This window comes from Prinia subflava, chromosome 5, assembly GCF_021018805.1.
Source record: "Prinia subflava isolate CZ2003 ecotype Zambia chromosome 5, Cam_Psub_1.2, whole genome shotgun sequence".
NCBI classification, from domain to species: Eukaryota; Metazoa; Chordata; class Aves; order Passeriformes; family Cisticolidae; genus Prinia; species Prinia subflava.
Window position 1 is genome coordinate 60,388,670 of NC_086251.1, and position 21,846 is coordinate 60,410,515.

General features: G+C 49.0%; 1 protein-coding gene across 1 annotated transcript; it reads left to right on the forward strand.

The window, feature by feature from the left end:
• Window positions 1-530: 530 nt before the first annotated feature.
• Window positions 531-21,583, forward strand: GCH1 (GTP cyclohydrolase 1). The gene is made up of 6 exons (XM_063399654.1): window positions 531-965; window positions 12,329-12,438; window positions 14,586-14,641; window positions 17,504-17,535; window positions 18,441-18,525; window positions 19,525-21,583. The coding sequence occupies exons 1-6, from the start codon at window positions 656-658 to the stop codon at window positions 19,649-19,651; spliced, it is 720 nt and encodes a 239-aa protein (XP_063255724.1). The 5' UTR covers window positions 531-655; the 3' UTR covers window positions 19,652-21,583.
• Window positions 21,584-21,846: the final 263 nt, after the last annotated feature.

Genomic DNA, 21,846 nt, shown 5'->3' on the forward strand with positions numbered 1-21,846 from the left:
AGGATCCCGTACCTTCAGACTGGAGATCCTGGGATACTCCCATAGCCCCTGCCCATTCCTCAGCACAGAGATCCCCCCCGTACCCTCAGCCCCGGGATCTCCCTGGGCTCCCAGCCCGGATCTCAGCTCGGGGGATCCCCTCTGCTCCTCCCGCACCCCCAGCCAGGAGCACCCCCCGGACCCCCAGCACACACCCCAGCCCAGGGATCCCCCGCACCCGCGATCCAGAGATCCCCGGGGATCCCCCCGTGCCGCAGCCCGGATCTCAGCCCGGGGATCCCTTCGGATCCCTCGGGACCCCGAGCATCCCCGGTGCTCCCAGCCCGGGGACACCCCGTACCCTCAGCCCCGGGGACCCCCTGGCATCCCCCGCACCCATCTCGGGGTCCCGCCGGTACCCCCAGCGCCCTCCTCATCCCGGGGCATCTCCCGCTATCCCCCGGTGCCAGCCCCAGGGATGCCCCCGGCGGGCCGAGCCGCCCCTCCCGCTGCCGGCGGTGACACCGCGGCGGCGGCGCCCAATGGGGGCGGCGCGGGCGGGATAAAAGCGGCGGCGGCGGCGGCGGCCGGAGCTGCGGGGCCGGGCAGAGACGGCCCGGGGGCTGCGGCGGCTCGGGCACGGCGGGGCCCGCACGGCCCCGCTCCCGCTCGGCCCATGGAGGCGGCGCGGGGCTGGAACGGGTACGCGCGGCGGGAGCGGCCGCCGCCCTCCCCGCCCGCCGACAAGGGGCGCATCCCCCCGGCCACCGGCACCGGCAGCGGCACCAGCGGGGATGGCTGGCGGGGAGAGCGGCCCCGCAGCGAGGAGGACAACGAGCTGAGCCTGCCCAGCCTGGCCGCAGCCTACACCTCCATCCTGCGGGCGCTGGGAGAGGACCCGCAGCGGCAGGGGCTGCTCAAGACGCCCTGGAGGGCGGCCACGGCCATGCAGTTCTTCACCAAGGGCTACCAGGAGACCATCGCGGGTAGGGAGCGCTCCCGGGGCCGCGGGGGTGGAGGGTCCTGCTCTGGGAACCAGCCGAGCGGCTGCTTTGTCCCTTGAGATGAATTCCTTAAAACATCCTTGCCCTGTCACAGCATCACCCATCTGGTGCTCCCTGTGCGCCTCCCCAAATATCTCGGGTTTTTTATTGAACTCTGTGCAGGGAAAGTTCCCATTCTGTGGTAAACCTCTCGTTCGGGTGAGCAGAGCAAGCGCTTTTGCTTTCTCTCTTCTGATGGAAACTTTTCAAGCCCAGGCTTAGGAACTTGCGGGTTCCCTCCTTCCTCCCTCCCTGGCCGGGCTGTGCTCAGACAGGGTGGGAATATTTGTTTCGATTAGCAGACTGAAGGGGTTCGAATTTCCACAGGAAAAGTCCTGTTCTGCCTGTGCTTTAATCGAGTGAGTGGGAATAAATCGAGTTTCAAATGTGGGAATAAAACTTAAGGAAGCAAGGCAAGGAGCCAAGAGCAGGACAGGGAGATCCCATCCCCACCTCAGGGTGCCAGCAGCAAATGCAGGTGTGGAGGGGAGCCCCAGGCTCATATCCCTGCCCCAGCTCAGTGTCTCTGCTCCCTCGGGGAGGGTGTGAGGAAAGCAACTGGCTGGGATATCTTCTCCCCAACAGCTTGTGGTTTCAATGCAGGGTAAATACCGCTGGAAAATGTGTGGTTTTTACATCACTTTTCCTCTTCTCAGCCTCTTGACTAAGGACTGTACCCAGTACAAACAGTAAAAAAGAGCCTGGTGAGCTTGGGAATTCCCCTTTCTGCTCCTTCTTACAGTAAAAGGCGAGTTCCTGTCAGTGAGGGATGCAAACAGAGCCAGCAGGGATCTCAGAGAGTGGCTGAGGAAGGAGCTGCTCCTGCTCTGCTCTCCCGAGTCCAGCCCTGGTGAGCCGAGCCTGCCCCAGAGCTGCAGCAGGATGTTGTAGCCGAATGCAAAGGCTGAGCTGTGCTGATTGATGGCATCAGGGAGCTCCTGCTGGCACGTCAGGGTCCTTTTCTAAGTGCACTGTGCTTCAGCTTAAAGGCTGGGGTTTGTGTTTGGTTTCTTTTTTTATTTCTCGGCTGTTGGCTCTTTTGAAATCACATTGTGACGACTTCCAGCTTTCACTTACTCACGGCCAGCTTAAACTCTTGTGCCAGTGCTGTGTCCCAGCCTCCCCCAGGAACAGCATTTCTGCCTTGCAAGTTGTTCTGCCTTTCAGATCAACCCAGGGTTTTGGTTTCTGGGCTGCAGTGGCCATCCTTGCTCCTCTCATAGCCCCGCTGCCCCGTGTGTTTGAGGTGAGGTTTCATCAGGGTGTCACAGTATCATCTTTTGTTTACTGGGATTAACTTCCCTCATTTTACTGCTGTAAAACACAGGAGGTCTCTCAGTCATCCTGTCAGGCTCCAGCAGAAGGAATTTTTGTAGTGATAATTTGAGCATGAATTTCTGTGCTGAACCTGGATGAGGTTGCTGCCCTTAAATCCTCTCTTATCTTGTTGCCTAAAGTAATCTTAAAAACTTTGTTTCTGCTCCAAGGTGGGATCTCTGGGGTCTTCTAAACTCTCACATTCCTTTAACTAAGCAGAGTGGTTCTGGATACTCCCCTCCTCTGATTACCCATACCTGGAGAGAGCTGTATTCTATCCAAGGATAGAAAGTGTCACTGCTGGGCGCTCCACTCCAGGACTGCCTTTTTCTTTTTAGGAAATCATGTGAAGCTGTGATACTAACATTCCTTCCTGTGTCAGCTGAGGAATCTTTTTACTTTTACTTTCCAGCTGCTCTCCTCTTCTTGCAGGATGCTCAGCTTCCATTTCTCTCACTCTTCCCAGCCAAACAGAAGGAAGAGCTGCAGATGAAGGACAAGCCCACAGCAGATAGCAAAGCAAGTGATGGGTGGAGTTTATTGGGAGAGTCAATATGAGTACATTCTTCTTAGAGAGTTTTAAATACCTCGTGAACAATAGAGCCAGCAATTGCAGAGTATTTGGGCACAAGAGCAGCTGTGGGACTGCTGCTGTCCCTGCTGCAGCATCCTGTGTGTTCCCTTGGTTATACTAATCCAGCTCTCTGCCTGGCCAGGCTGTGAACTGGACCAGCAAGTGGCTTGTGAAAAAGAAAATGAACCAAAACAAGCCCAAACCATCCCCAAAACCCGACAAAACCCCTGACCTCTTGTTTTCTCAGGCTTTTTTTTTTTTTTCCAGCTTATTCAGCTCCACATGTGGAGCTGTCTGGGTAGGCAGAGGTTAAAGCAGTGATTTGCAGGGTGTGTTTGAGGAGTGTTTCCATTTCACCCCTGCAGCAGGCAGAAGATGAGGGGCTGTTACAACAGCTGCAAGTCCCATCTTCCCAAGAAAGACTCCTGGTGGTGGTGGTTGTACAGCCACAGGGCCAGAGGCAAAGGGTTGCAGCCGGTCCCTGCTGAGCTCCAGAGCCAGCCAGGAAGGAGTGACACAGGTGAGCCAGGGCAGTGAGTGTCAAACAGGGACAGGCTCTAAAATCAGCCCTGTGGCCTTGTCTGCTGCAGCATCTGCCCTGGGGAGGTGGGAAAGCAATGAATGTGTGAAGGAGTTCTCATTTTCCACACAGGAACACAAAGAAAGCTGTGGCAGGTGTACATCCAAATTACAAACTTGTTTAGGCTGGAGAGGGCTTCTAAGATTGAGCCCAGCCATTCCCCAGCACTGCCAAGACTGCTGCAAGCCCACGTCCCCAAGTGCCACATCCACAGGGCTTTTAAATCCCCCCAGGGATGGGGACTCCACCACTGCCCTGGGCAGCTGTACCAGGCCTGACCCCCCTTTCAGTGAAGAAATTTTCCTTAATATCCAATCTAAACCTACCCTGGAACAACTTGAGGCTGTTCTCTCTTCTCCTGTCCCTATCCCTTGGGAACAGAGCCTTCCTTGGCTGTCCCCTCCTGTCAGAAGCTGTGCAGAGGCACAGGGTTCCCCCTGAGCCTCCTTTTCTCCAGGCTGAGCCCCTTCCCAGCTCCCTCAGCCTCTCCTGGGGCTCCAGCCCCTTCCCCAGCTCTGTTCTCTTCTGCAGAGTGTGAAGTTTCCAGGGCACTGCCAGAGCTCTGTGTTTGGTGTGCCTGATTTAAGCCTCCCTCGCTGTTACTGCAGGGGGTTGGACCAGCTGGCCTTGGAGGATCCCTTCCAGCCCAAACCATTTTGTGATTTTTCTGGTTTTTGTGTGTCTGAGAACACAATACACTTGCAGCATGGTGAAATGTGCTGGTCACTTGATCCCCTGTCCTGGGTGTTGTCATTTTGCTTCCATGACACCTGGTAGTATTTGTATGTTTGTGTTTCCCACAGCTTAACTTTGTGGTATTGTAGGGAAGATAACACCTCAATTCTGTTTCTCCATTCAGATTTGGGAGCAGCAGAGAAGCTGATTCTGCTTTCCAGCTTCTTCTCTGTGTGTTTCCTCAGCACTGCAGTGTGACAGTGTCCCTGCTTTAGCCCCTGCTCCTCTCTGCTATCTGTGTTCTGCAGCTGCTCCGTGTTGTGTGTCAGAGCCATGAGTAGAGTTTCATTGTTAAATATCTGTATCTGCTCTTTCTGTTAATTCCAGATTGTCATTTATTAATCCTGGCTTTACTGAAGGCCTCAGCCCCTTTCATTGACAGGATGTATTCAGTGTGCTGTTCCCAATTCTGTAGTACCAGTCATCACACTTGGATTGGAGCAGCAAGAATGCCTCCAGTGATTTCAAATAAAATCCACCCAGGGACCAGATTAAAAATCCCGACAGCTCAGTGCAGACACTCCAGCTCTGGTGTAGACTGGCAGCTGTTGCAACAGAAACCTCTCAATGTGTTGGTAAAGATGGCAGAGCAGGGAAGTCACCAAAAATGTTACTTCCAATTTCATGCAGTGCTTCTGTGCCAGCATCCAGGAACATGGGCTCTTTTCCAGGGTCAGAGCTATCAGCTTCTTACTCCTGGGTGTAAATTGTATTTCAGGACAGCCCCCTTGGCTGGTGAGGGTTAACAGCAGGGCTGGGAGAGCCAGGTGCCTTTAGCTTTTTGGTAGCTGGTTCAGGCAGCTGCCTTCCACACAAGGGTTAAACCTTGTCCCTCCTTTTTCTAAAGGCTCCATGTCATGCTCAGAGGTGCTCTCTGAGGGTCTAAGAATAAATACCACAAAGCACATGTGTGTGCAAAGACAGTAAATGAGTGAATAAATAGAAATATAAGGTTGCAGACAGCACTAACTCAGAACTGAAGCTGAAGATTTCAAGCCCAAGGAACTGGTAAGTTACAGAAAGAGTGTCAATGGTTCTGCCTTTGAAAGGTGAATCATAAATGAGTTGGTTTGGATTGTGTAATCCTGCAGGAAACATTGGGCACAGGGCTGGACGGGCTGCCTGCACCTGCAGGAGGAAGTTAAGCTGTTCTCATCAGCCACAAAAGCCCAAAGCAAAACATGTTCACCAAACTGGGCTTGCTGGTGATGGTGGGTGCTGCTGCCAGGGAAGTCTCCCAGCCTTTATTCATGTTGGCAGGTTCACCTGTCCTTTCAGTGTGTTTAACAGGGAAAATCAGAAATACTGGGAGGGGTAACTTTGCTTCCCAGACCTCTGTGGTTCAAAAAGCTGCATGTTATTTACCTGCAAGCCAAGTGACTCTGCTGGGCAGCTTTTATTTCAAAGCAAGTAACTAGTTAGGTCATTTCCCCACTCATTAGTGTCCATGCTTTTCCTCCACTGACAGGTGAAAAAAATCAACCTTTATATATTTTTTTTTTCTAGTCAGTGTGGATTTGGTATTTTCATAGAGGACAGCAATGGTGTAAGCACATACATTTTTCCAGCCTGCTCAATTTGCTGTGCTGAGGTGATAAGCATTGCTGTGTCAAAACACACAGAGCCTTGAGCAAACAAGGCTGTTTGATCAGCAGCACTGCCCTTTGCCAGGAGCTGGGGAGGGGCTGTGTTGTCCTGGAATCGAGGTGCTGCTGGCTCATGCGTGAGGACAGGGATGCAGCACCGTGAGCTGTTAACAGCTGAAACCTCAGCATGGCTGTGCTCCAGCCATGGCTGTTTCCTGTAAACCAGAGGGTGGGAAATACAGGGTGTCTCAGTTTGGAAAGACAGGTATCTGTCAGGGAAAACTGGAGTTTCCCTTGGAAGGGAGAATGTAAAAAAAACCCCTCCCTCCAAATTATTACAATTTTGCGATTTGGAGCTTTCAGGCTAAAATATGGGAATAGGAGTAAAAGTTCTTTACTAGAAACATTAAAAATGCAAATGCAATAATACAAAAAACCAACCAAACAAAAAAACCCCAACCCAAACCAAACAAAAAAACCCCCAAAAAACCAAGCAAGCAAGCAAACAAAGGCCCTAGAAACCCCTGACAGAGTCAGGAGTACGACCTGACACCCTGTTGGGCAGGGTGTTGGAAGCAGTCCAGATAAATCCTCCTGGAGTGACAGATGTGGTTCTGTTGGAGCAGAGATGATCCTGCAGACAGGTTCAGTGGTGGTGAGATGAGTCTGGTCTCCCTCTGGGAATCTAGTGGCAAAGAGGAATGTCTGAGGTCCCTGTGTCCCCATTTTTATCTGGTAGGGAATGGTTGGTTCCTCCCCACTGGGTGTTCCATCTCCCAATGGATGATGGAATGTGTCAGTCACTGGTGAGCCTCAATGGCCCATGAACAGAAGATATCCCCGAGGGTGGGCAGTGGTGACAGAGATCACAAACCCTGCCCCACCTGGTTTAACAGCTGGGCTGTTATCAGAAGGCATCTGCCCTCCTCCCCCTGGAGTTACAAGAGATAAAGAAAAAAGAAACCATCCCCCAACTGCTTTCTACAGATGAAACAGAAAACACTTTTTTTTTTTGGTTACGTAACCCAAGACACAGGGTTGTTCAGAGTGAGGCTTTTTGGGGTTTCTTCAACCTCTGCCCCCACACAGGGGAAGCCTGCTATGCTGGAACCCACACTGAATGCAGTGAAACTTCTGGGAACTGAGACTTTCCTGGATCATCTCTCCTGACTGGTAATGCTCAAGTAGCACCAAGCTTGGTTGGGTTCTGTCAGGAATTTATTAAATATTGTAACCTCTTGGATCTGAGCTGTTGCAGGCTTCTGATCTTTCATGTTGCCCTTCCAAAGTGTTCTGTCTTTGATTTTTCCCTTGTTTCAGTTTCAGAAAGAAGTGTTGGATGGGCACCTTCTGTGACATGGGACATTGAAATGGTTATTGAAACCCTGATGCATTTTAATGAGCATCTCCATAACACTGCTTTCCCTCATATTAATAAACCTCCTGGCAGAGGACAACTCCTAGAACCTAATCTTGGCTTCATCTGTCTGCAGTAGCTGATCTGTTATGAATAGACTCCAGCCTCACTACAACCTGGAGGGTATCTTACAGGAAAATAAACAAAACTCTGCTAATCACAGCCAGAATTAGCTGAACAGCAATAATGGTTTTCCTTTATCTTTGCTTCTGTGAATTGTCCCCTGAATCACACGTCTGGTTCACCTCCCTTCTGGTAACTGGGGGATTAAGCTTTGCTCCTGAAGCAAATGTTCCTGTCTGAAGTTGGGTGTCTGTTTCCAGTCTTTTGGTGATGAAATCTGAAATAGTAGCCAGAAACTTGTAAATTTTTTTGTGTCTAAGGTTTCTCCTGGTTCCTGCTGGGAAGGTTTGTTGTGACAAGTGTTCATTTCTCAGCGTCTTTTGAACTCTGTTGCCTATTTAAACAGCCATGTGGCATCTCAGGCTGTGCCTCTTTCTAGAGCTCTCCAAGATTTCTTGAAGCAAATGACATACCCAGAGCCTCCCCTTTCTTAGCAACCTGAAGTCATTAACTTTCTGCAGCAGTACAAGCCCTTTACATTAATATTTTTATAGCCTGGCTCTCTGTATGCATAATAAATTCCTGGTGCCTTTTTAATGCTCAAAGGCTGCAATAATTTTCTTGTTGCTCGTCTGGAATGTTTTTCCTGACTTCAGTTACCTGTAATAGGTATTTCACAGGAGTATTATTCACAGTAAATTCACAGGAGTAAATAAAAACCAAAGCCAGGTTTGACTCCACACTTTACTGCTGACCCAGCAGTAGCTGAGAGGTTTTTACAGCAGTTTCCTTCCAGATTTCACCCTGACCCTGCTGCTTTCCCTGCCGCACATTCAGCTGTGAACTCGTGTCTCCTGCTGCCAGTTACATCTGTCCCCAGCTGGGGGGAACTCTGAGAAGGACAATCACAAATATCTGCCAGCACTCCCCAGCTGGTCCTGCCTTACAGAGCAGTCAGCCTCAGCTGGCTCATGGCTCTGCTCCTCTGGAGCATCCTCCAAACCACGGCCTGCTGCTGGTTCATGTCAGGTCCCTGCATTGCTTTGGGGGTAACTCTGTGCTCCTGGAGGTGTCTGAGCTCAGCCAGGGCTTTAGTTTGTTCCAGCTGGTGGGTGTTGCTGAGGTGGGACTTGTCCCATGGGATGATCCTGCCTTGGCCTGAGCCCCATCCTGCCCTGCTTGTGGCACTTGAGGGTCACCATGGAGAGCAGAGGGGACACCCTGGGCCTGTCAAGTGAGTGTCAGGAGAACTTTTTGTCTGTGCCAGGATGGATGAGCTCCAGCAGCAGTGTCAGGGAGCTCCTGAGGCTGCCTTCATCCCACTGGCACTGAGCAACCTGCACTTCAATTGGAGCTGTGAGGCAACTTCACACCACGGGGAAGTGCTTTAACTCCTGGGGAGAGCAGCCTGCACCACTTCACTCCCAGGCACAGGGAAAAAGGCAGCTCTGAAGTGCTGTGAAGCTGCTGCAGTGCTGCCATCCCTCATCCCCTCCACGTCCTGAGCCCATTCTGGGTGGGCTCTGCCTTCTCTGGTTGCCAGAGGTGCTTTTGCTTTCCTGTGTCACATTAAAGCCATGCAAATAGTTTCTATAGCAACAGGTATCTTTGCCGAGCTCTGACGCAAAATCCTGAAAGGTCTTTCTCGTTCTGTCTTCATCCAGTCCTGATTTTTCATTTTATCAACTCTTTTTGAAGATAAAGGGCAAATTAATTCTGCTCTGTTCCAGGAGTTAACTTGCAGCACAGGTGCCTGTTCAGTTCCAACAGCCCAGTGAAGTTTTTGCACCAGGAACAGAACTTTTGGCTGAAGGAAAAATCAGCTGGGATAATTTACAGAGCACCCTGACTCAACAAACCATGAAATCAAACTTGTGAAGCAGGCAGCATGGCATAGTAGGTAGAGTAAAAATGAGGGAAAAGGGGCAAAAATTTGTCCCCAACTTTGCTTCTGGCCTGGTTAGTTTGAGGATGTTTCCCCTTCTGCCCTTTCAGCTGTGTTAAATTCTCCAGAACCTGTGCTGCAGCACACAGGCTGAGCTTGTCAGAGCCCTGTTTGATGCTATTGCAAATGGAAAAACTAGAAAAAAATTTTAAAAATCTAAAAACTCCCAAAATATCCCCTGACAAATTTAGATAAAATGGTGTTTCTTCCCTTCACAAGGTGTTTGAGTCTCTGCCAGAGCAGTGTCTCCTGTGTAATTACTGCAAACAGCTGCTGCAGTGAGACACAGGTAGAGGCAGCTGTGAAAAGATGCTCTGCTCACTCTGCTTTTGCCAACACAGGGCTTGGGCTCCAAAGGAGGAGGTGCAGGGCTGGGCAGGCTCCAAACTGGGCTGATTTGCAGGGAAAGAGACTTGAGGGGTGTGAGCAGGAGGGCCTGGAGCAGAGCAGGCGTGACTGGGGCTCTCAGGTGGTGGCCTTCAGCCTCACACTTTGCTTTACCTTTGTGTCCTTGTATCACCTGGCACTTGTGGAGGAGTTTTTGGAGGCCCTGACACTGAGCTGGTTTCTTCCTTTGAGGGCCCCTCTTCTCAAGGAGCAGCTGGTGCTGACAAAACCAGCACATCTTGCTGCAGGTACAGCTGCAGGTGTTGTCTGTGACCTGGCTGCAACTTGCTGCTAATATTAAACAAATAAAAGGTGCAAAAATGGCAAGGCCACTATAAATAAGAAGCATGAAGATCCTCACAGCTCTGTGGCTGCGTTCTTGATGTGCAGATCTGTTTTTTTACCCCTAAACCTCCTCTGGCTGTGGGGGGCATTGTTGTGGCATAAGAGGGGGTGTGCAAGTAGGGTGGATGCCCTTTGTACTCCTGTTTGACTGCCTTGGCCAGGAGAAGGGTGCAGGATGCCTTTTCTTCCTGGAGCTGCCTGTGTGGCACTTCTGAGGTCACTTCCCTTTGGCTGAGTTTCTCCATGATACAACACAGATGCGAGAGAAAGTTTGCAAGGATCTACTAATATGTGTTTTTATGTTAATTAGTGTGTGTGTGAATCTATATGTACATGGATATGAGGCTTCATGGGGAAAGTACCTTCTGTAGCTCTGGCTCTGCTCTGTCAGACATTACTGAGAAATTCTTAATGAGAATTTGGCCATTTCTGGCTGTTCTGAACAATCTGCTTTGTGACAGCGCTGACGTAAATCCATATCTGACATCAGGCTCTGATATGCTCCTGGCAAGGCTGGTGTGAGCCGAGCTGGGGGTCTAATAACAGCAGCAGTCACTCTGGAGATGCTCCGTGGATCTGTTTGGATTTTGTTTTAATAACTCTGGCCACAGCAGCAGGTTCTGTGCACCCACTGTTTGCCTTTCTGCTGTGGAAATGGCACGGCTGCAGAGTGCTGCAGGAGGGAGCTCAGCACCCAGGCAGCTGCTCTGCCTCCCCTTCCCTCTCCCTTGAGCCCGTTCAGACCCTCTGTTCTGGATTCTCCTTTTGCCTGGCTAAATTCAGGATTACCCAACTGCACAACGCTGCCCATGCGACCAAAACCCTCTCCAGCAGCGCTTGGTGTAAGCCAGACCAGAAACCTGAAGGACACAATCCTGTGCTGCTCCCTGGCCTTTTTCATGCCCCATATTCCTGTTCTCTGACCCGATCCAAAACCCTTCTGGGATCCACCCTGGCTGCCTTGCAGGCTGCCAGCCCTACCTGAGAAGGGCCCGTGTGGCGGGCAGAGCGCTGTGAGCGCAGTTTCCAGGGTTACCTGTGCAGGGCTGATAGCAGGCAGGAAATTAAAATGTGCTCTGGTGATGGGGAGCCCTTATCGACAGCAGATGGTGGCCATCAGCTGGACCTGTGTGTCAGGGGAGGGCACCAAGGCAAACAGAGCAGGCACCAATGCTGGGTTTGTGTCACCACCACTGCTGGGTTTGTGTCACCACCAATGCTGGATTTGTGTCACCACCACCGCTGCTGGGTTTGTGTCACCACCGCTGCTGGATTTGTGTCACCACCCCTGCAGGTGCTCCGTGGTGCCTGCAGGGCAGTCCCTGAGTGCCCTGGTCTGTCTGTGGTGTGTGGGGCTCTGCTTTCCTGGCAGTAACTCCAAGGAGCCAGTGTGGCTTCCAGCTGAACTTGTTTGCAGGGTTCCTTATCCTTGCTGTCAGCCCATCTGTACAGCTGGTTCTCCCCCTTGTACACAGCTTTTCTCTCCTGTTCTTCAAAAGACCTGGTTTCTGCACTTGGGACTTTTTAAGCTCTCTGAGCTCGGTCCAGGTGCCTGCAATCTTTGTGGAGACTGATGTCCTGTAACCTGTGCCAGGATTATCCAGGGATTTGTCAAGGGACTGCTGAAAGTGGAGAATCAAGTGAGGATCCGTTCTGCTGAGCTCTGAGATTAGCCAAGTGTCACATTATATGTTCCTTTTCCTACTGAGCTGTCTCTTCTCCCTTCTGTCTCCGTGGGGGGTTCTGCACCTCACTTTTCTGCTAACTCTGAGGTGCAGAATTGGGCTGCAGTGTGGTGGTGCCAGCCCGTTTCAGATCAGGACAGCAAATCTCTCTCCAGATGTGTCTCTGACTTCTCTGTGTACCTAAACAGCTGCTGCCTGCAGTGCTACAGGATGGAATTTGCATGCAAAGCCTGCTTGGAGATAGCAATGCTGGTGTTGAAGGGTTTGGAGGAACCACAGGGATGGCTTAGATTTCCCCTGACCTCGGGCTGGTTTGGTTGAGAAGCACCAATGGAAGCCCACGGTGCTCTCTTTGTCAGCTGTGAAGTTTAATTGCTCTTAAGATGTCAGTAATTGTGCAAAGTCCAGATATTTTCTAACCCATGCTCAAGCTATTAATTAAATAAAACACTCCAGGCTGACTTCTGGGGCAGCACGTCGGCAGTGTGGCAAGGATCGTTCACAAACCAAAACGTGCTTGTGATGTTACTCCTTACTTCCCTCCCAACTCTTAACCCTAAAATCTATAGCCCTGGGAGAGTTCTGCCCTCGCTACAAGCTTTCTCAGGTGCTGTCTGGAAGAGCCTGCTGTGCTTTTTTGCCTTTATTTTTAATGCAAATATTTAATTTCAGATGTCCTGAACGACGCCATCTTTGACGAAGACCATGATGAGATGGTAATTGTGAAGGACATAGACATGTTCTCATTGTGTGAGCATCACCTCGTTCCATTTGTTGGAAAGGTAACTCTCCCTCACAGAACAAATGTGGGAATGCACAATAAAAGTACCTGTAAAAGACTTTGTGGCTGTAGCTACAAAGCTTTTAAGGCTGTAAGTACCTGCTGCTTACGGCCACAGTTCTAGAAGTTTGATCTCCAGAATACAAATAAGGAAGGCCTCCTTAATGTGAGGTTTTATTTGAATTTAAGCTCCTGAAATATACTGCTCAACCTTTCCTAGTCTAAGTAATCTAATGGTTTCTGACATTTCATATCAAAGCTCTTCTCCATGAAGCAGCAGCAAGCCTGGAGGGCAGACATCTCGATATTAAACCAGCTCACCCTGCACACTGGCTCTGTCACAGATTTAGCTCCTGCTTCAGAGCTATCCAGGGCACATCCATCTCTGAAACCCCCTGTGAGAGTGGAACAAACTCATTAGCAGCCCTGCCTTAATGATGTGAGCTGAGTCAGGGGGAGAGTGGCCCAAACTGGCTGTGCTTAACTGGGGAGTCCCGTGAAAAGGGCTGGTGCTTCAGAGGGGGCTGGAATTGTAATGCCAACAACTTTAGGGAAATAAAATTTCTCCAGTTAACCACTGTGGAGGTGATGAGGAGTTCTGAGTGGGAGCTGCACGACTCAGCCTCTTCACTCCCTTATCAGCACAGAAGGATGGAGCTTGGCCTGCTCCATCTGCTACCACGAGGAGCTCACAGGTCCACGAGCAGCACGTGCTTGTGTTGGCTAGAAAATTCAACCAGTGCCACATATGTTCCAAACAAATTGTCTCCCCAAAATAAAATCCATGAACAGAAACCAGCTGTTCATTTAGTTGAGTCAATTCAGTTTTGTTTGCTTTCTTTTCTTGCTGTTGGTGCTGTACTGGAGAGCAGGATAACCTTTTTCTGTGCAAGCTCTCTGTTGTGCCTGTTACTCTTGGTTGTGTGTACTGTGTCTATTATTCCCTGTTACTCCTGTGGCAATGTGTGCATTTATTTTTTATATCCAGCTGTTTAACCTGTGTGGTTTGGAGAAATCTCCTCACAAACACTGACTCAGTCCTACTAAATGACTTGGTATGGCTCTGAATATTCAGAACAAGCATTGCCCTGCTGGGTGCACCAAACAGGCTGCAAACACCCACCTGTAGGTCTTGCATTTGCAGTTCTACCTTAAAGGAAATCAAGAAATCTGCAAAAATATGGGGAACAGGGTTCAAAACTTATTTCTAAGTCGTGTCTCTCACTTTGTCTGAAATGTTTCATGTCTTTTCAGGTGTCAGTGGGTTGGTTGACTAACAGAAGGGGTAGGAATGAGCAAATTAGCCAGGTAATCAGGGGCACTGTGGCACCTCTACTGCAGGTACAGCAGCACAGGATTCTGAGATGGGGCCTCCAGGCAAAGCCAGAATCCCCCACTGACACTCCCCTGCTGTATCATGGCTGATCTTTCAAGTCTCTGGCCCAGTGGCACAAAGTACTGGTTTATAATCTGTTATAACTCTAAACTCACTGGAATTCAGTAGCCCCCGTGGCTTTCTAAAATCAAGGAGCTAAATGTCCATCCCTTCAAATCTGAGCACTTTTCTGCTAAATTCTTCCAATTTAGTTCACGTTCAGCAAATCTATATTTGAGCAGGATGAAGCTGAGTTAATCATCAGTGATCTATGATACTAAAACAAGGGAAAAAAAATCAAATCAGGAAGTGCAGCCTGATTTTTGGTGGCAAACTACCTCTTACCATCAGAACTTTCACTGGAAATAAAGCACAGTCCCTCTTCCTGCCACTCCCTAAATCCATGTAAGGTCTTGCAAGAAAAGCCTGTTTATTTTAGACAAATAGTGCTGTGCTGAGTAACAGACTGCCTTTGTACCCAAATGCAGCAGTGTTCTGTAGCATTCCTGAGACTTGGAACGTAAGCCTTGACTCCTGAAGAGCTGTGACTTTTCTCCCCCTCAGAAAAACTCACCTATTCCTCACCAGGACAGTCTCACCTCCACAAATCCCCAGGCTTGCATGGTGCCACCTTATTTCCACATGCTAAAAACTTCTGGGCTGCCCCAGAGTGAATTCTGGGGCAAATGCACATCTCATTGTCTGTGCATGAGTTTCATGTGCCCTTGGAAGGGCGTTTGTGCTGCTGTTAATTGTTGTTCTCCCCTGTCTAGGTACACATTGGTTATCTCCCCAATAAACAAGTGCTTGGCCTCAGCAAGCTTGCTAGGTAAGTGAGCTAATGAAAGTGATGCTAATTTGTAAAAAGGATCCGGGCTGTGCTAGCTGTGCTAATCTTTCTAATCTCCTCTCCCCTCTAAAGCTCGGCCCACTTTGTGTCCAGGATTTGGATTTAGACCAATCCTCAGCACTGGTTTATCTTTGTGGGGAGGACAGATGAAGTCTTGGGGCTCTGAGGCAAAGAACAAGAGAATTTGGTTGTGTTCTAAGGCAGGCTACAAAAACCACTGAGAATTTCCAGCTCTTTACCACATGGGTGTAGATTGAATAATAAGAACAAAAATCTGACAACCTCCAAAGTGTAGATGATCACATTTTTATGGATATAAATTTAATCTAAAGCTTTAATCTCCTAGCTGACTCTTCAGAAGAAGCTGGCATTTCTTTCTTTCACTGAAGAGATGCTGAGAGTGCTGTGGGGTAGATTTTATAGATTAAGTTCAGCCTAAGAAACAAGGCAATTGTGATACCCTTGGGAAATCCATTTGTTATGTAAAATAGCTTTTTTCCTTAGCAAGTACCCTTGAGTCAGTGGTTGCACTGACTTGTTATTAAGTGACATTTTCTTGTGCTGGTGAGGAAGAGGATGGTAATAAGCAGATTATTTGGGATCAGACCCTTTTTGAGAAACAACTCTAAAAATCTGGCTGGAGTTCAGAAAGACCACATAGGTTTTGCTTTCCCTGATGGGTCTGTTAATCCTGCTCTAGTTCCAGGAACACTAATGAGAAATTAGCCCTGCAAATCTGCCAGCCTGCTGGGTTTTCTTAGCAGGTGAAAAATGTGCAGGATACGACAGCAAAATGTCCTGAAGAGAGCCAGATCTGTTGTTCTCTGCTTGCACAACAGGGAGTTGGGTTTGGAAGTGGAAGGATCCTTGGAGAGTGAAGGATCCTTACACATCTCTGCTGTGTAACCTGCTATTGCAGGAGGCATCTCCCTGTCCCCAGCAGGGCTTGTGGGCTTTGCTCTGCTTAGAAGGCTGGAAAGAGGTGGTTCCATGTGTAAATTTTCTCCTGCAGGTTCTTTTGTGTCTCTCCAGAGCTGCTGGGGTTGTAGGCTGGGTTTTGAGCTGTCAGAGCTGCAGCTGCTGGGCAAAGGCTTCATCTCCTGCTGGCTGCTCGTGCTCGGGGATGTGTGTGGTATCCCATGGCTTGTGTTGAGTTTTGGGTGGTGCAGGGCTGGGGGTGTTGTTTTGTTGATGTTTTTGGGAGTTGGATTTCTGAGGAGGATCCATCCTTCCTGAACAGACTGTCCTCAGCACGTGGATTCATTTCTGCAGGGCTCCAGCACAGGATTAAGGATCACATTTGAAATGTGCATCTGCTGGTTTGTGCCTGCTCTGATCTCCATTTCTCTCTTGACTGCAGTTGTAAAAAGGAGCTCAAAATGCTTTTCAGTGATTTTATTTTTCAAATGCAAGTGGCAACATGGTGCTAGAAAGATACAATTTTCCTGCTATTTAGCCTCAGAATGGAAACCTGCATCAATATATGCGAGGCTTCCTGCACTGTGCTCAAAGGTTAAATCTTGCCTCTTTCTAAGGGGAAGGTAAAACTCCCATACACTGCAATAATGAAAAGATTAGATTCTTGTATAACAAAATGTTCTCACTTTTGAGTGCTTGCCCTGAAGAAGTTGGGGAGCCAAATCATGCCCTATATAATGCCACCAGTGTTCAAGCAAAGATTTGTGAGGCTGCTGGTGCTCTAGGCCTAATCTTTCATAATAGGATTAGTCTAATGTGGTGAGTTTCTGTAGTTGTGGATGACCTGTATTCAGTAAACAAACATTTTTCTCTGGGTTTTGAGCTCAGGCTTGAAAATGCTCTTTCAAATAACTGTTTTAATATAAACACCTGGTTAGGACTTCTGTGCAATATCTGAGCATGTTGCCTATCCATATAGATAATCTAAATATTGTGTTGCTTTGTTTTATGCTGTAACACAGCCATTTCATTGCTGGAGGGGAGTTTGTGCATTTAATTGTCTCTCCAAAACAGCAGGAGAGTCTCATTGTCGGGGATGATGCTTGTAAGAGATGCTTCAGGCTGGCAGCCACTGTCTGGCTTTTGTCTGGTGTGACCAGACAGGTATCAAATCTTGCTATAACAACTCCTTTTTGTGGCCACTTGAAGTGTAATTAAGCATCTGAGGCTGGCATGAACAACCCCTGGAGTTACAGAGCAATTCTATGGATTTTCTTAAATGGGTGGATTCTAGAGCTGTCATTAAGTGTCACTTCCACTGCCCACCAATGGCTTAAATTTGAAATCGTGTTGGAGGGGCCCATTAAGGTGAGCCCTGCACTGAAAAGTGAAGGATGAAGTGAGATATGGATGGAGAGAGTCTGTTCTAAATAAGACAAATTCTGTCTCATTGTTCCCAGCTAAATTTGTGGTTAAATGCAAGAATCCAAGACACTTCTTGCTCAATTTCAGCATTCTGGGAATCCATTATCTGAACTGACCTTAAGGCAGTGTTTGGTCTGGTCTGAAGGACAGGGAAATATTCAGGAATTCGGGTTTAGGGAGCCTTTGGACAGGAAATCCCCCAAAGCAGTGGGATGCAGGTGGGTGGGGATAGAAGGAATTCCAAACCAACAGAAGGAGACCAGAGGAGAAGTGACTGGCTTGCCCTAAAATAGTCCCTGCAGGGGGAAACCTGTCCCCCAGCACAGTGATGTGCCAAGGGAGGTCCATGAGGAACACCCGGGCAGCAGCCACATGGATCTCCAGGAGGGACACGGATCAGTGCAGGGCTCTCTTTGGATAGCACCAAATGAATTGTGAAGGTCAGTCAGTGGCCAGCTGGAAATAACTCTAATATTGTCTTTTTCCTTTCTCCTTTAGGATCGTGGAAATATACAGCAGAAGATTACAAGGTAAACACAAAATTTGGTGTTTGTTGTGTGCACTCCTCCCAGTCAGTGCAGGGGGCTGGGGACTGGGGCTGGACTGTGGATGTGGAGTTTAAGAGGGGAGAAAAACCCTTCTTGAAGAGGTTATGTTGTTGTACTTAGCCCCTGCACTCCCAGTGAAGGGTCACTTCTGCCTAGGAAAGTAAACGGAGGCTGGAATTAATTGCAAGGATAAATGTGCTACCAGGTAGAGCTGCCAGGAACAGCTAAACCAGCTGGGTGCTGCTGGGATGAACTCCCCTGCAGAGATCTGGAATTCCTTCAGGAATTCTGGTCTGAGGCAAAGGAGCAAGAGCTGCCTCTGCCCCTGAGAAGGAGAGGATGCTGCAGGGTCAAAGCCTTGGCTTGGGCTGATCCTGCTGCCTTTGTCCTGTGGTTAAATTTGGCCTGGTCTTGGCAACAGCAGCCTCAGTGAGCACCAGGCTGGTGAATAGAGGGTGCTAGAGCTGCAGGAAGTAAAGCTTTGCACGACAAAGCTCATTTTTTATCTGCATTTCCTTTCCTTAAGAAGAGAAATTGGGCGTGTGGAATAAATGGTGCAGCAGTAACGTTGGGAACAAACACACTTAAAACTGAAACAGAACAGAGAGACAAGAAAATCTTACTGCAAAATAGGAAATGGAGGAGCTGTTAGAACAAATTGTGGTTGGAGAGGTGGAATGTAAAATGGCTTCAAATATAAACAAGGAAATAAAATATCTGTTCCAGGATACAAATGGAAAATGGGATGGATGGGGCTTGGAGAAACCCTGTGTAGTGGTAGGTGTCCTTGCCCATGGTGGGGGGGTTGGAATGAGTTTTAATGTCCCTTCTAATGTCCCAAACCCTTCTGGGACTCTGGGGGTCTGAATTCCCTGTTGTTCCCCCAGTCCAGGAACGCCTTACCAAACAAATTGCAATCGCCATCACAGAAGCCTTACAGCCCGCCGGGGTCGGCGTCGTCGTGGAAGCCACGTGAGTGACCCCAGGTGTCCAAGGGCTGGAATTCCAGGTGTTTTTATGGGTGGGATCCCAGGTGTTCCAGGAGTGGAATTCCAGGTGTTCCAGGGGTGGAATTCCAGGGGTTCCAGGGGTGGAATTCCAGGGGTTCCAGGGGTGGAATTCCAGATGTTCCAGGGACTGGATCCCAGGTGTTCCAGGGGTAGATCCCAGGTGTTCCAGGGGTGGGATCCCAGGTGTTCCAGGGGTGGGATCCCAGGTGTTCCAAGGCTGGATCCCAGGTGTTCCAGGAGTGGAATTCCAGGTGTTCCAGGGCTGAGATCCCAGGTGTTTTTATGGATGTGATCCCAGGTGTTCCAGGGGTGGAATTCCAGGTGTTTCAGGGCTGTGATCCCAGGTGTTCCAGGAGTGAGATCCTGGCTCTGTGTGATCCCAGGTGTTCCAGGGGTGGGATCATGGCCCCATGGAATCCCTGTGCTGCAGGGCTGGTTCAGGTTGCCCCTTTGGCTGGCGTGTGCTATGCTATTACTAATCTCTCAGGCAGAGAGATTAGTAATTATAATAACAGTAACAACAACAACCCTATTAATAATAAAATATTGCTACTAGCAGTAAAAACATTAATAATCCTGATGTGCTGGAGCCATTTCAAGTGGGCACTGCCTGATCCCCAGTGGAGATGTGGCAGTGAGGAGCTGTCCCCACTGCACCAGGCCCATGCCCTGTGCTCCTTCTGCCTCCTCGAGCAATGCAGAGCTGGGGACTGGCAGCAGGCACGTCCCTGTGATCAGAATGCACCTCGGGAAGGTGGGATTTTCCTGGGATCAGGGGAGCTCAGTGGCTGGGGATGTGACTCTTCCACAGCTGAGGTGCTGCAGATGCCCTCTGTGCTTGTGGAGGTTTTGTTGCCTTCCCAGAACTGGATGTGACCGTGTAAGAAACATCTCTCCCTGCGGGATTTCTCCCTCCCCAGGAGTGCTCCTGCTGCACTGACTCCCCTCTCATTTCTCCTAGGCACATGTGCATGGTCATGCGTGGGGTACAGAAAATGAACAGTAAAACAGTGACCAGCACAATGCTGGGCGTGTTCCGGGAAGACCCCAAGACCCGCGAAGAATTCCTGACGCTCATCAGGAGCTGAAACTGTGCTCCCCTCTGGATGCACTCTGGATTGCTCTGTCCCGTGTCACTGTCTGTCCTCGTCCCCACACCCCAGTTCCAAACTAGATCTCGTGAATTGTTGTCATAGTCTTTGTGCAGTGAAAGGCTTCTGGTGGCACATGGAAAAGGTTGGGATGGGGAGGCTCCTCCTGGATTCCCACTGGTGCTGATGGCACAGAGTTACAAGCCACAAAACAGGAGTTTGGAAATGTTTTTTCCATCCGTAATGCAGAATATCCAGTTGTCAGGAGAGAAGTGGGGCTTAGGAGTGAAATGGATATTTATGAAATAGTTGTGTTTATTAGAATAAATGTGGAGCAGCACAGGAAACACCTGAAAGGATGTGGATCTTTGTAGGATTGGGATTGTCCCAAATTACTGGACTATGTTTTATTGCAAGTCCTGCAGTGGCTGTTTCAGTACCTGGATATGTGTGTTATACCTCTGACTTGTTACCTGTGGAGTGTTTTATATTCTTGCTGGTATTAACCTTCCTTTTTTGTGCATTTTGTTTGTTTGTTTGTTTGAGAAATGTGTAAATTCCATTTTTCCTATCCTCTTAACAGGCAGGGAATTAACTTCTGAATTATTTGGGGCACAGCCCTGTCTCAGTACAAAGGGGTTTATGCACGTTTTTCTCTGTGCCTCAGAATATCTGACCACTTGAACTGGCAGTTTCTTACTGCTTTTAAGGAAACTTTAACAGAGGAGAGGAAAAAACCCTGCAGAATCTGTCTGCAGAGTACTGAGGTATCCAAAGAGGTTTTTAATATTTATATCTTGAGCTTTCCTTCTTGGCTTTCCGCGGGTTAGACCGAGAAGCTAAAATTAGTCTGATAATGAGAAAATGAAGATTTGCAAGCATTCCAAGGTTTCCATTTCCAATGCTGGAGCAAAGGTGAGCATGAAATCCTGAGCACAGCCCATGGGACCTCCCCTCCCTGCCGACAGGTTGGGTTATTTCAGGGCAGAGTAACCTGGAATGACAACAGCTCATTTCGTAAGAGCAGCTGAGAAAAGCATTTCCAGGGCCACCAGAATGAATCAAACCACATTTTTCTCTGTGTATGTGGCAACCTCTGTAAGTGGCAGAATTGGTACAAAAAGTTTCAGTCCGGCCGGGCTTGGCTGAACTTCTGCTTTGTTACCATTTTAATGGGAGTTTTGTAACTCTTAATTGGGAAAAGATGAGGTGCAAATGAAAACCACCCGCCTCACACCGAGCTTGCAAAACCCATGTCAGTCAGGGGGGTGGATGCCCAGAGGTTCCCAGGGCTCTCTCTTTGCTGGGTATCAATCCAAGATGTCCTGCACAAAAATCTCAAGGGCAGCTCCTGCTCTGGCCAGCTCCATCTCACCACCATTCCTCCCTCTTGCTCCAGCCCGTGCTGGAAACAAAATGAAAATGGTCAGAATGGGCCTAAAGAACTTGTTCAAGGAGAACAAGCTCATGTGTTTAATCACGCTAATTTTACTTTGAGGACCATCACAGCATTATTGGAAAAATCTTTTATAACCTCCTCTGTCCTGGATTCTGTAGGATTAAGTGTAAACAAGCTGTGCTGCAACTCCACGGAATTTGTTTTCCTGAAATCGCCAATTTTCAGTTCAGCGTGTTACAAATATCCAGCTGAAAAGCCTTAAATCTTTTGTGCCTGGAGTTGGCAGTAAACCTCTCTTTTTAACTCAACTGGATGATTTTGAGGACCAAAGGGGCACACACGAGTACACTTATTTCTCTTTCCTGGCTTTAGTTTGGAGATTAGGTCTCTGTAAAACATGGTCTTGCTCCTGAGGCACCAAAAAAGTTGTGTTTTAACCACTTATCTCTATTCAGGATAAAGTTCACGTTGCACCACCACTGTTTTCTATTTCCCTGTGACCTGTAGTCCTTAAAACATACCTCTCTCTACTCGTGGCCTTGGATTCTGTTCCCATTTCTGCTGTTGTAAGTCTGGGTGCGTTTTTCGGACCGTCAGCATTGTTGGAATACACGAGCTTTAACGACCCCCCGTGTGTAAATATGTATAGGATGTACAGTCCTGCTCACCAGTCATTGTCTCTGGAACATTAAAGCACAGTGTTATCCTTTGGAGTGGGAGCATCCTTGGGGGACCTGGAGGTGGTGGCACTGCACAGGGAAAGGGCAGGAGCTCCCTGCCCTCGGGTGGAGAT